Source organism: Ascaphus truei, unplaced genomic scaffold, assembly GCF_040206685.1.
Source record: "Ascaphus truei isolate aAscTru1 unplaced genomic scaffold, aAscTru1.hap1 HAP1_SCAFFOLD_2017, whole genome shotgun sequence".
In the NCBI taxonomy this organism is placed as follows: Eukaryota; Metazoa; Chordata; class Amphibia; order Anura; family Ascaphidae; genus Ascaphus; species Ascaphus truei.
Genome location: NW_027454925.1, coordinates 1,099 through 15,000, shown reverse-complemented (window position 1 = coordinate 15,000; position 13,902 = coordinate 1,099). Strand labels below are relative to the sequence as shown.

General features: G+C 56.2%; 2 protein-coding genes across 3 annotated transcripts in view; both read left to right on the top strand.

Moving 5' to 3' along the window:
• The window catches only part of LOC142477151 (surfeit locus protein 4-like), a 24,681-nt gene extending 22,650 nt beyond the window's left edge, over positions 1-2,031 (top strand). The window contains exon 6 of the mRNA XM_075582199.1: positions 1-2,031. This exon is cut by the window's left edge and continues 1,792 nt beyond it. The gene's annotated coding sequence lies outside the window, so the exon portion shown is untranslated.
• Positions 2,032-5,362: 3,331 nt separating this feature from the next.
• On the top strand, positions 5,363-12,458 carry YJU2B (YJU2 splicing factor homolog B). 2 transcript variants are annotated; one of them, XM_075582200.1, is made up of 7 exons: positions 5,363-5,442; positions 6,255-6,288; positions 6,819-6,872; positions 7,526-7,608; positions 9,315-9,370; positions 11,088-11,148; positions 12,257-12,458. In XM_075582200.1, the coding sequence occupies exons 2-7, from the start codon at positions 6,286-6,288 to the stop codon at positions 12,441-12,443; spliced, it is 444 nt and encodes a 147-aa protein (XP_075438315.1). In that variant the 5' UTR covers positions 5,363-5,442; positions 6,255-6,285; the 3' UTR covers positions 12,444-12,458. The 2 variants fall into 2 exon arrangements, with proteins under 2 accessions (XP_075438315.1, XP_075438316.1); XM_075582201.1 differs by having other exon boundaries at positions 5,417-5,448.
• Positions 12,459-13,902: the final 1,444 nt, after the last annotated feature.

Genomic DNA, 13,902 nt, shown 5'->3' with positions numbered 1-13,902 from the left:
GGGATAAGAGGGCGTCTCACACACGGGGTTCCTATAAGTATAATAGGGTCAGTGACGCCTCCCTGTGATGGAATAAGAGGGCGTCTCACACACGGGGTTCCTATAAGTATAATAGGGTCAGTGACACCTCCCTGTGATGGGATAAGAGGGCGTCTCACACACGGGGTTCCTATAAGTATAATAGGGTCAGTGACACCTCCCTGTGATGGGATAAGAGGGCGTCTCACACACGGGGTTCCTATAAGTATAATAGGGTCAGTGACACCTCCCTGTGATGGGATAAGAGGGCGTCTCACACACGGGGTTCCTATAAGTATAATAGGGTCAGTGACACCTCCCTGTGATGGGATAAGAGGGCGTCTCACACACGGGTTCCTATAAGTATAATAGGGTCAGTGACACCTCCCTGTGATGGGATAAGAGGGCGTCTCACACACGGTGTTCCTATAAGTATAATAGGGTCAGTGACACCTCCCTGTGATGGGATAAGAGGGCGTCTCACACACGGGGTTCCTATAAGTATAATAGGGTCAGTGACACCTCCTTGTGATGGGATAAGAGAACGTCTCACACACGGGGTTCCTATAAGTATAATAGGGTCAGTGACACCTCCCTGTGAGGGTATAAGAGGACGTCTCACACACGGGGTTCCTATAAGTATAATAGGGTCACTGACACCTCCCTGTGAGGGGATAAGAGGACGTCTCACACATGGGGTTCCTATAAGTATAATAGGGTCAGTGACGCCTCCCTGTGATGGGATAAGAGGACGTCTCACAGACGGGGTTCCTATAAGTATAATAGGGTCAGTGACACCTCCCTGTGATGGGATAAGAGGGCGTCTCACACACGGTGTTCCTATAAGTATAATAGGGTCAGTGACACCTCCCTGTGATGGGATAAGAGGGCGTCTCACACACGGGGTTCCTATAAGTATAATAGGGTCAGTGACACCTCCTTGTGATGGGATAAGAGAACGTCTCACACACGGGGTTCCTATAAGTATAATAGGGTCAGTGACACCTCCCTGTGAGGGTATAAGAGGACGTCTCACACACGGGGTTCCTATAAGTATAATAGGGTCACTGACACCTCCCTGTGAGGGGATAAGAGGACGTCTCACACATGGGGTTCCTATAAGTATAATAGGGTCAGTGACGCCTCCCTGTGATGGGATAAGAGGACGTCTCACAGACGGGGTTCCTATAAGTATAATAGGGTCAGTGACACCTCCCTGTGATGGGATAAGAGGGTGTCTCACACACGGGGTTCTTATAAGATAATATGTTGAGTGACACCTCCCTGTGATGGGATAAGAGGGCGTCTCACACACGGGATTCCTATAAGTATAATAGGGTCACTGACACCTCCCTGTGATGGGATAAGAGGGCGTCTCGCACACGGGGTTCCTATACGTTAATAGGGTCAGTGACACCTCCCTGTGATGGGATACAGGGGCGTCTCACACACGGGGTTCCTATAAGTATAATAGGGTCAGTGACACCTCCCTGTGAGGGGATAAGAGGGCGTCTCACACACGGCGTTCCTATAAGTATAATAGGGTCAGTGACACCCCCTGTGATGGGATAAGAGGGCGTCTCACACACGGGGTTCTTATAAGATAATAGGGTCAGTGACGCCTCCCTGTGATGGGATAAAAGGGCGTCTCACACACGGGGTTCCTATAAGTATAATAGGGTCAGTGACACCTCCCTGTGATGGGATAAGAGGACGTCTCACACACGGGGTTCCTATCAGTATAATAGGGTCAGCGACACCTCCTTGTGATGGGATAAGAGGGCGTCTCACACACGGGGTTCCTATAAGTATAATAGGGTCAGTGACACCTCCCTGTGATGGGATAAGAGGGCGTCACACACGGGATTCCTATAAGTATAATAGGGTCACTGACACCTCCCTGTGATGGGATAAGAGGGCGTCTCACACACGGGGTTCCTATACGTTAATAGGGTCAGTGACACCTCCCTGTGATGGGATACGGGGGCGTCTCACACACGGGGTTCCTATAAGTATAATAGGGTCAGTGACACCTCCCTGTGATGGGATAAGAGGGCGTCTCACACACGGGGTTCCTATAAGTTAATAGGGTCAGTGACACCTCCCTGTGATGGGATAAGAGAGCGTGTCACACACGCCGTTCCTATAAGATAATAGGGTCAGTGACACCTCCCTGGGATGGGATACGGGGGCGTCTCACACACGGGGTTCCTATAAGTATAATAGGGTCAGTGACACCTCCCTGTGAGGGGATGCATGTATCTCCTCTGTGATAAGACAGGCCCTGCAGACAGGATTTTGGTCACCTCCATCAAACCCCGATCTTGTAAGTAAGACGCTCTATAATGACCTAAGGAGACAGGCGGCCTCATCAGATACTCAGCATCATTATACAGTGCGTTCCGTTCATTTGCCTATGTTATAACCTTTTTTTCCTGCAGGGGTCTGTGTGTCTCAGTGTCTGTCTGTCTGTCTGTCTCTGTGTGTATGTCGGTCTGTGTATGTGTCTGAGTGTCTGTCTCTCAGTGTGTCTGTCTGTTTGTGTCTCAGTGTTTGTGTGTGTCTGTGTGTGTCTCAGTGTCTGTCTGTCTGTCTCTGTGTGTATGTCGGTCTGTGTATGTCTGTTTCTGTCTGTCTCTCAGTGTGTGTGTCTGTTTCTGTCTGTCTGTCTCAGTGTGTGTGTCTGTTTGTGTCTCAGTGTCTGTGTGTGTCTGTGACTCCCTCACTATATTGGGGAGATATAAATATGTATATAATTGTATTTTAAGTAGGTTTATATAGTTACATAGTTATGGGGGGGAGGGGGCAGCGGGGAAGAAGTGTGTTGGGAATGGGGGGGGGGGTATTTTTTGTACTGGGATCAGAGCATTTCAGCATTAAAGATTTCTTTTATTCTGCAGTTTATTCTGTTTTATTAGTAAGCAACACTAATATACAGAGACGCAATACAGGGAGAGGGGAACCCTGCCCTGCAGAGCTTACACTCTAATATACAGAGACGCAATACAGGGAGAGGGGAACCCTGCCCTGCAGAGCTTACACACTAATATACAGAGGGACACAGATACAATACAGGGGGAGGAGGAACTATTGGGAGAAAGGAATCCTGCCCCGCAGAGCTTACACTCTAATATACAGAGGGACACAGATACAATACAGGGAGAGGAGGGACCATTAGGAGAAGGGAATCCTGCCCCGCAGAGCTTACACTCTAATATACAGAGACGCAATACAGGTAGAGGAGGAACCCTGCCCTGCAGAGCTTACACTCTAATATACAGAGGGACACCGAAACAATACAGGGAGAGGGGGAACCATTGGGAGAAGGGAATCCTGCCCCGCAGAGCTTACACTCTAATATACAGAGGGACACAGATACAATACAGGGAGAGGAGGGACCATTAGGAGAAGGGAATCCTGCCCCGCAGAGCTTACACTCTAATATACAGAGACGCAATACAGGTAGAGGAGGAACCCTGCCCTGCAGAGCTTACACTCTAATATACAGAGGGACACCGAAACAATACAGGGAGAGGGGGAACCATTGGGAGAAGGGAATCCTGCCCCGCAGAGCTTACACTCTAATATACAGAGGGACACAGATACAATACAGGGAGAGGAGGGAACATTGGGAGAAGGGAATCCTGCCCCGCAGAGCTTACACTCTAATATACAGAGGGATACAGATACAATACAGGGAGAGGGGTAACCATTGGGAGACGGGAACCCTGCCCCGCAGAGCTCACACTCTAATATACAGAGGGACACAGATACAATACAGGGAGAGGAGGGACCATTGGGAGAAGGGAATCCTGTCCCGCAGAGCTTACACTCTAATATACAGAGGGACACAGATACAATACAGGGAGAGGAGGGACCATTGGGAGAAGGGAATCCTGCCCCGCAGAGCTTACACTCTAATATACAGAGGGACACAGGTACAATACAGGGAGAGGGGGGACAATTGGAAGAAGGGGATCCTGCCCCGAAGAGCTTACACTCTAATATACAGAGGGGCACAGATACAATACAGGGAGAGGGAACCAGTGGGAGAAGGGAATCCTGCCCCGCAGAGCTTACACTCTAATATACAGAGGGACACAGATACAATACAGGGAGAGGGAACCAGTGGGAGAAGGGAATCCTGCCCCGCAGAGCTTACACTCTAATATACAGAGGGACACAGATACAATACAGGGAGAGGAGGAACCATTGGGAGAGGGAAATCCTGCCCCGCAGAGCTTACACTCTAATATACAGAGGGACACAGATACAATACAGGGAGAGGAGGAACCATTGGGAGAAGGGAATCCTGCCCCGCAGAGCTTACACTCTAATATACAGAGGGACACAGATACAATACAGGGAGAGGGAACCATTGGAGAAGGGAATCCTGTCCCGCAGAGCTTACACTCTAATATACAGAGGGGCACAGATACAATACAGGGAGAGGGGGGACCATTGGGACAAGGGAATCCTGCCCCGCAGAGCTTACACTCTAATATACAGAGGGACACAGGTACAATACAGGGAGAGGAGGGACCATTGGGAGAAGGGAATCCTGCCCTGCAGAGCTTACACTCTAATATACAGAGGGGCACAGATACAATACAGGGAGAGGAGGGACCATTGGGAGAAGGGAATCCTGCCCCGCAGAGCTTACACTCTAATATACAGAGGGACACAGATACAATACAGGGAGAGGAGGAACCATTGGGAGAAGGGAGTCCTGCCCCGCAGAGCTTACACTCTAATATACAGAGGGACACAGGTACAATACAGGGAGAGGAGGAACCATTGGGAGAAGGGAATCCTGCCCCGCAGAGCTTACACTCTAGTATACAGAGGGACACAGGTACAATACAGGGAGAGGAGGGAACATTGGGAGAAGGGATCCCTGCCCCGCAGAGCTTACACTCTAATATACAGAGGGACACAGGTACAATACAGGGAGAGGAGGGAACATTGGGAGAAGGGATTCCTGCCCCACAGAGCTTACACTCTAATATACAGAGGGACACAGGTACAATACAGGGAGAGGAGGGACCATTGGGAGAAGGGAATCCTGCCCCGCAGAGCTTACACTCTAATATACAGAGGGACACAGGTACAATACAGGGAGAGGAGGGACCATTGGGAGAAGGGAATCCTGCCCCGCAGAGCTTACACTCTAATATACAGAGGGACACAGGTACAATACAGGGAGAGGAGGAACCATTGGGAGAAGGGGATCCTGCCCCGCTGAGCTTACACTCTAATATACAGAGGGACACAGGTACAATACAGGGAGAGGAGGAACCATTGGGAGAAGGGAATCCTGCCCTAGTCACGTGACGGCTCGGTGACGTCACAGCAGCAGCGCGAGGAGAGGAGTTATGTCCCTGCTCTCTTGCCTTACTTACTGATCCAGGAAATACGAGAGGGGAAAGTGTGTGTGTGTGTGTGTGTGTGTGTGTGTGTGTGTGTGTGTGTGTGTGTGTGTGTGTGTGTGTGTGTGTGTGTGTGTGTGTGTGTGTGTCTCAGACTGTCTGTGTGTGTGTGTGTGTGTGTGTCTCAGACTGTCTGTGTGTGTGTGTGTGTGTGTGTGTGTGTGTCTCAGACTGTCTCTCTGTGTGTGTGTGTGTGTGTGTGTGTGTGTGTGTCAGACTGTGTGTGTGTGTGTCAGACTGTGTGTGTGTGTGTGTGTGTGTGTGTGTGTGTGTGTGTGTGTCTCAGACTGTGTGTGTGTGTGTCTCAGACTGTCTGTGTCTCAGACTGTGTGTGTGTGTGTGTGTGTGTGTGTGTGTGTGTGTGTGTGTGTGTGTGTGTGTCTCAGACTGTCTGTGTGTGTGTGTGTGTGTCTCAGACTGTCTGTGTGTGTGTGTCTCAGACTGTGTGTGTGTGTGTGTGTGTGTCTCAGACTTTCTGTCTGTGTGTGTGTGTGTGTGTGTGTGTGTGTGTGTGTGTGTGTGTGTGTGTGTGTGTGTCTCAGACTGTCTGTGTGTGTGGGTGTGTGTGTGTGTGTGTGTGTCTCAGACTGTCTGTGTGTGTGTGTGTGTGTCTCAGACTGTCTGTGTGTGTGTGTCTCAGACTGTCTGTGTGTGTGTGTGTGTGTCTCAGACTGTCTGTGTGTGTGTGTGTGTGTGTGTGTCTCAGACTGTGTGTGTCTCTCAGACTGTGTATGTGTGTGTGTGTGTGTGTGTGTGTGTCTCAGACTATGTGTGTGTGTTAGAGTAACGTGTCTCTTTCCCCCACAGACTCTAAGCGAGAGAACACTAAGGATACAGGATGGTGAGTATATATACCCCACCCTGTGTATATAACATACCCCATGTGAGGGGCAGCTGTATATACCACCCTGTGTATATAACATACCCCATGTGAGGGGCAGCTGTATATACCACCCTGTGTATATAACATACCCCATGTGAAGGGCGGCTGTATATACCATCCTGTGTATATAACATACCCCAGGGGAGGGGCAGCTGTATATACCACCCTGTGTATGTAACATACCCCAGGGGAGGGGCAGCTGTATATACCACCCTGTGTGTATAACATACCCCATGTGAGGGGCAGCTGTATATACCACCCTGTGTATATAACATACCCCATGTGAGGGGCAGCTGTATATACCACCCTGTGTATATAACATACCCCAGGGGAGGGGCAGCTGTATATACCACCCTGTGTTTATACTATGTTGCACGTAATACAATATGGGTTAATGTCACTGCTGTATCTTTATTTATTCCATATGCCTTTGTACTGCGCTGTGGTATGTGTCGGTGCTTTATTAATAAACCTTGTCTGTTTTATAGGGAGAGAGAAAAGGAACTAACAAATATTATCCTCCGGACTTCGACCCAGCCAAGGTAAGGGAGAGAGTGTGCGTGTGTGACACAGTGTGGGTCTGTGGGAGAGAGTGTGCGTGTGTGACACAGTGTGGGTCTGTGGGAGAGAGTGTGTGTGTGACAGTGGGATCTGTGGAGAGAGTGTGTGTGTGACAGTGGGATCTGTGGGAGAGAGTGCGTGTGTGACACAGTGAGTCTGTGGGAGAGAGTGTGCGTGTGTGAGACAGTGTGAGTATGTGGGAGAGAGTGTGCGTGTGTGACACAGTGTGCGTCTGTGGGAGACAATGTGCGTCTGTGGGAGACAGTGTGCGTCTGTGGGAGACAGTGTGCGTCTGTGGGAGACAGTGTGCGTCTGTGGGAGACAGTGTGCATATGTGTGGGTCTGTGGGAGAGAGTGTGCGTGTGATATTGTGGGTCTGTGGGAGAGAGTGTGCGTGTGATAGTGTGGGTCTGTGGGAGAGAGTGTGCGTGTGTGAGACAGTGTGGATCTGTGAGTGTGTGAAAGCGTGAGTGCTTGAGCGTGTGTGTCAGTGTGAGTGTGAGAACGCGCAAATGTGTGACAGCGAGAGTGTGCAAGTGTGTGTGACAGCGTGAGTCTGAGTGCAGTGAAAATAGCGCCCTGATAAATGATTCCTGCGTCTCTCTCTTTCTCCCCCCCCCCCCCCCCCCCCCAGCATGGATCCCTCAATCGTTACAAAAACAGCCACCCCCTGCGGGAAAGGGCCCGGAAACTGTCCCAGGGCATCCTCATCATCAGGTGAGAGGAAGGGGTTAACGGAGCGATGCTCTGCGGGTCTCTGGCAGTGAGATGGGGTAAGGGAGCGACGCTCTGCAGATCTCTGGCAGTGAGAGGGGGTAAGGGAGCGACGCTCTGCAGGTCTCTGGCAGGGAGAGGGGGTAAGGGAGCGACGCTCTGCAGGTCTCTGGCAGGGAGAGGGGGTAAGGGAGCGACGCTCTGCAGATCTCTGGCAGTGAGAGGGGGAAGGGAGCGACGCTCTGCAGGTCTCTGGCAGGGAGAGGGGGTAAGGGAGCGACGCTCTGCAGGTCTCTGGCAGGGAGTAAGGGAGCGACGCTCTGCAGGTCTCTGGCAGGGAGAGGGGGTAAGGGAGCGACGCTCTGCAGGGAGAGGGGTGTAAGGGAGCGATGCTCTGGCAGGGAGAGGAGGTAAGGGAGCGACGCTCTGCAGGTCTCTGGCAGGGAGAGGGGGTAAGGGAGCGACGCTCTGCAGGGAGAGGGGGTAAGGGAGCGATGCTCTGGCAGGGAGAGGAGGTAAAGGAGCGACGCTCTGCAGGTCTCTGGCAGGGAGAGGGGTTAAGGGAGCGACGCTCTGCAGGTCTCTGGCAGGGAGAGGGGGTAAGGGAGCGACGCTCTGCAGGTCTCTGGCAGGGAGAGGGGGTAAGGGAGCGACGCTCTGCAGGTCTCTGGCAGGGAGAGGGGGTAAGGGAGCGACGCTCTGCATGTCTCTGGCAGGGAGAGGAGGTAAGGGAGCGATGCTCTGCATGTCTCTGGCAGGGAGAGGGGGTAAGGGAGCGACGCTCTGCATGTCTCTGGCAGGGAGAGGGGGTAAGGGAGCGACGCTCTGCAGGTCTCTGGCAGGGAGAGGGTAAGGGAGCGATGCTCTGCAGGTCTCTGGCAGGGATAGGGGGTAAGGGAGCGACGCTCTGCAGGTCTCTGGCAGGGAGAGGGGGTAAGGGAGCGACGCTCTGTAGGTCTCTGGCAGGGAGAGGGGGTAAGGGAGCGACGCTCTGCAGGTCTCTGGCAGGGAGAGGGGGTAAGGGAGCGACGCTCTGCATGTCTCTGGCAGGGAGAGGGGTTAAGGAGCGATGCTCTGCAGGTCTCTGGCAGGGAGAGGGGGTAAGGGAGCGACGCTCTGCAGGTCTCTGGCAGGGAGAGGGGGTAAGGGAGCGACGCTCTGCAGATCTCTGGCAGGGAGAGGGGGTAAGGGAGCGACGCTCTGCATGTCTCTGGCAGGGAGAGGGGGTAAGGGAGCGACGCTCTGTGGGTCTCTGGCAGGGAGAGGAGGTAAGGGAGCGACGCTCTGCAGGTCTCTGGCAGGGAGAGGGGGGTAAGGGAGCGACGCTCTGCAGGTCTCTGGCAGGGAGAGGGGGTAAGGGAGCGACGCTCTGCAGGTCTCTGGCAGGGAGAGGGTAAGGGAGCGATGCTCTGCAGGTCTCTGGCAGGGAGAGGGGGTAAGGGAGCGACGCTCTGCAGGTCTCTGGCAGGGAGAGGGGGTAAGGGAGCGACGCACTGCAGGTCTCTGGCAGGGAGAGGGGGTAAGGGAGCGACGCTCTGCAGGTCTCTGGCAGAGAGAGAGGGTAAGGGAGCGACGCTCTGCAGGTCTCCGGCAGGGAGAGGGGGTAAGGGAGCGATGCTCTGCAGGTCTCCGGCAGGGAGAGGGGGTAAGGGAGCGATGCTCTGCATGTCTCTGGCTGGGGAGGGGTTAATGTCCTGTGTCTCCGGCAGGTTTGAGATGCCGTATAACATCTGGTGCGACGGCTGTAAGAATCACATCGGAATGGGTATGACCCCCCCCCCCCGCTCACCCCCTGACACTCCCCCCCCCCCCCCCGCTGACCCCCTGACACTCCCCCCCCCCCCACTGACCCCCTGACTCTCCCCCCCTGCTGACCCCCTGACTCTCCCCCCCCCCCCGCTGACCCCCTGACTCTCCCCCCCTGCTGACCCCCTGACTCTCCCCCCCCTGCTGACCCCCTGACTCTCCCCCCCCCCCCGCTGACCCCCTGACTCTCCCCCCCCCCCCCCCGCTGACCCCCTGACTCTCCCCCCCTGCTGACCCCCTGACTCTCCCCCCCCCGCTGACCCCCTGACTTTCCCCCCCCCGCTGACCCCCTGACTCTCCCCCCCTGCTGACCCCCTGACTCTCCCCCCCTGCTGACCCCCTGACTCTCCCCCCCCTGCTGACCCCCTGACTCTCCCCCCCCCCACTGACCCCCTGACTTTCCCCCCCGCTGACCCCCTGACTCTTCCCCCCCCGCTGACCCCCTGACTCTCCCCCCCCACTGACCCCCTGACTCTCCCCCCCCACTGACCCCCTGACTCTCCCCCCCCCACTGACCCCCTGACTCTCCCCCCCCCGCTGACCCCCTGACTCCCCCCCCGCTGACCCCCTGACTCCCCCCCTGCTGACCCCCTGACTCTCCCCCCCCGCTGACCCCCTGACTCTCCCCTGCTTCTGACCCCCTGACTCTCCCCCGCTGCTGACCCCCTGACTCTCTCGCTCCCCCCCCCCCCCCACTGACTCCCTGACTCTCCCCCCCCGCTGACCCCCCTGACTCCCCCCCCACTGACCCCCTGACTCTCCCCCCCTGCTGACCCCCTGACTCCCCCCCCCGCTGACCCCCTGACTCTCCCCCCCTGCTGACCCCCTGACTCTCCCCCCCCCCGCTGACCCCCTGACTTTCCCCCCCCCGCTGACCCCCTGACTCTTCCCCCCCCGCTGACCCCCTGACTCCCCCCCCCGCTGACCCCCTGACTCTCCCCCCCCCCGCTGACCCCCTGACTCCCCCCCCCGCTGACCCCCTGACTCTCCCCCCCCGCTGACCCCCCTGACTCTCCCCTGCTTCTGACCCCCTGACTCTCCCCCGCTGCTGACCCCCTGACTCTCTCGCTCCCCCCTCACACTGACTCCCTGACTCTCCCCCCCCACTGACCCCCTGACTCTCCCCCCCCCACTGACCCCCTGACTCTCCCCCCCTGCTGACCCCCTGACTCTCCCCCCCCCGCTGACCCCCTGACTCTCCCCCACTGCTGACCCCCTGACTCCCCCCCCGCTGACCCCCTGACTCTCCCCCCGCTGACCCCCTGACTCTCCCCCCTCGCTGACCCCCCGACTCTACCCCGCTGCTGACCCCCTGACTCTCCCCCCCCGCTGACCCCCTGACTCTTCCCCCCCCCCCGCTGACCCCCTGACTCTCCCCTGCTTCTGACCCCCTGACTCTCCCCTGCTTCTGACCCCCTGACTCTCCCCTGCTTCTGACCCCCTGACTCTCCCCCCCGCTGACCCCCTGACTCTCCCCTGCTTCTGACCCCCTGACTCTCCCCTGCTTCTGACCCCCTGACTCTCCCCCGCTGCTGACCCCCTGACTCTCCCCCGCTGCTGACATGACTCTCTCGCTCCCCCCCCCTCACACTGACTCCCCTACTGACCCCCTGACTCTCCCCCTCACACTGACTCCCCTGATTCTCCCCCCCTCACGCTGACTCTCTCTCTTTCAGGGGTACGATATAACGCAGAGAAGAAAAAAGTGGGAAATTACTACACAACCCCGATTTACCGGTAACATCCTGCCCCGCAGAGCTTACACTCTAATATACAGAGGGACACAGATACAATACAGGGAGAGGGGGGACCATTGGGAGAAGGGAATCCTGCCCCGCAGAGCTTACACTCTAATATACAGAGGGACACAGGTACAATACAGGGAGAGGAGGAACCATTGGGAGAAGGGAATCCTGCCCCGCAGAGCTTACACTCTAATATACAGAGGGACACAGGTACAATACAGGGAGAGGAGGAACCATTGGGAGGAGGGAATCCTGCCCCGCAGAGCTTACACTCTAATATACAGAGGGACACAGATACAATACAGGGAGAGGAGGAACCATTGGGAGAAGGGAATCCTGCCCCGCAGAGCTTACACTCTAATATACAGAGGGGACACAGGTACAATACAGGGAGAGGAGGGACCATTGGGAGAAGGGAATCCTGCCCCGCAGAGCTTACACTCTAATATACAGAGGGACACAGATACAATACAGGGAGAGGGGGGACCATTGGGAGAAGGGAATCCTGCCCCGCAGAGCTTACACTCTAATATACAGAGGGACACAGATACAATACAGGGAGAGGAGGAACCATTGGGAGAGGGAATCCTTCCCACTTAGAGCTTACACTCTAATATACAGAGGGACACAGATACAATACAGGGAGAGGAGGAACCATTGGGAGAAGGGAATCCTGCCCAGCAGAGCTTACACTCTAATATACAGAGGGACCACAGGTTACAATACAGGAGAGGAGGAACCATTGGGAGAAGGGAGTCCTGCCCCGCAGAGCTTACACTCTAATATACAGAGGGACACAGATACAATACAGGGAGAGGGAACCATTGGGAGAAGGGAATCCTGCTCCGCAGAGCTTACACTCTAATATACAGAGGGACACAGATACAATACAGGGAGAGGAGGAACCATTGGGAGAAGAGAATCTTGCCCCGCAGAGCTTACACTCTAATATACAGAGGGACACAGATACAATACAGGGAGAGGAGGAACCATTGGGAGAAGGGAGTCCTGCCCCGCAGAGCTTACACTCTAATATACAGAGGGGCACAGATACAATACAGGGAGAGGAGCAGCACTGATCTCTCTCTCGCCCCCCACAGGTTTAGAATGAAATGTCACTTGTGTGTCAATTACATCGAGATGCAGACAGACCCCGCGAGCTGCGATTACGTCATCGTGTGCGGCGCACAGAGGAAGGAGGAGCGATGGGACATGGGGGAGAACGAGCAGATACTCACCACGGGTCAGTGTGTGTCCCCCCCCCCCCCCCGCAGGGTGACACAGTGACACAGACAGGAGGGAGCTATGGGACATGGAGTCTGTCCCTCCCCCGCAGGGTGACACAGTGACACAGACAGGAGGGAGCTATGGGACATGGAGTCTGTCCCTCCCCCCCGCAGGGTGACACAGTGACACAGACAGGAGGGAGCTATGGGACATGGAGTCTGTCCCTCCCCCCCGCAGGGTGACACAGTGACACAGACAGGAGGGAGCTATGGGACATGGAGTCTGTCCCTCCCCCCGCAGGGTGACACAGTGACAGGGGGGAGCTATGGGACATGGAGTCTGTCCCTCCCCCCGCAGGGTGACACAGTGACACAGACAGGAGGGAGCTATGGGACACGGAGTCTGTCCCCTCCCCCCGCAGGGTGACACAGTGACACAGACAGGAGGGGAGCTATGGGACATGGTGTCTGTCCCTCCCCCCGCAGGGGTGACACAGACAGGAGGGAGCTATGGGACACGGAGTCTGTCCCTCCCCCCGCAGGGTGACACAGTGACACAGACAGGAGGGAGCTATGGGACATGGAGTCTGTCCCTCCCCCCGCAGGGTGACACAGTGACACAGACAGGAGGGAAGCTATGGGACATGGTGTCTGTCCCTCCCCCCGCAGGGTGACACAGTGACAGGGGGGGAGCTATGGGACATGGAGTCTGTCCCACCCCCCCGCAGGGTGACACAGACAGGAGGGAGCTATGGGACATGGAGTCTGTCCCTCCCCCCGCAGGGTGACACAGTGACACAGACAGGAGGGAGCTATGGGACACGGAGTCTGTCCCTCCCCCCGCAGGGTGACACAGTGACACAGACAGGAGGGAGCTATGGGACAGGGTGTCTGTCCCCTCCCCCCGCAGGGTGACACAGGGTGACACAGACAGGAGGGAGCTATGGGACACGGAGTCTGTCCCTCCCCCCGCAGGGTGACACAGGGTGACACAGACAGGAGGGAGCTATGGGGACATGGAGTCTGTCCCACCCCCCGCAGGGTGACACAGTGACACAGACAGGAGGGAGCTATGGGACATGGTGTCTGTCCCTCCCCCCGCAGGGTGACACAGTGACACAGGACAGGAGGGAGCTATGGGACATGGAGTCTGTCCCACCCCCCGCAGTGTGACACAGTGACACAGACAGGAGGGAGCTATGGGACATGGAGTCTGTCCCTCCCCCCGCAGGGGTGACACAAGGGTGACACAGACAGGAGGGAGCTATGGGACATGGTGTCTGTCCCTCCCCCCGCAGGGTGACACAGGGTGACACAGACAGGAGGGAGCTATGGGACATGGAGTCTGTCCCACCCCCCGCAGGGTGACACAGTGACACAGACAGGAGGGAGCTATGGGACACGGAGTCTGTCCCTTCCCCCCGCAGGGTGACACAGTGACACAGACAGGAGGGAGCTATGGGACATGGAGTCTGTCCCTCCCCCCGCAGGGTGACACAGTGACACAGACAGGAGGGAGC

Excerpts from the sequence above, each read along its gene's own strand:
- YJU2B (XM_075582200.1), top strand. Across the intron at positions 9,371-11,087 it reads TAAGAATCACATCGGAATGG|GGGTACGATATAACGCAGAG; the intron begins GTATGACCCCCC and ends TCTCTCTTTCAG. Across the intron at positions 11,149-12,256 it reads TACACAACCCCGATTTACCG|GTTTAGAATGAAATGTCACT; the intron begins GTAACATCCTGC and ends CGCCCCCCACAG.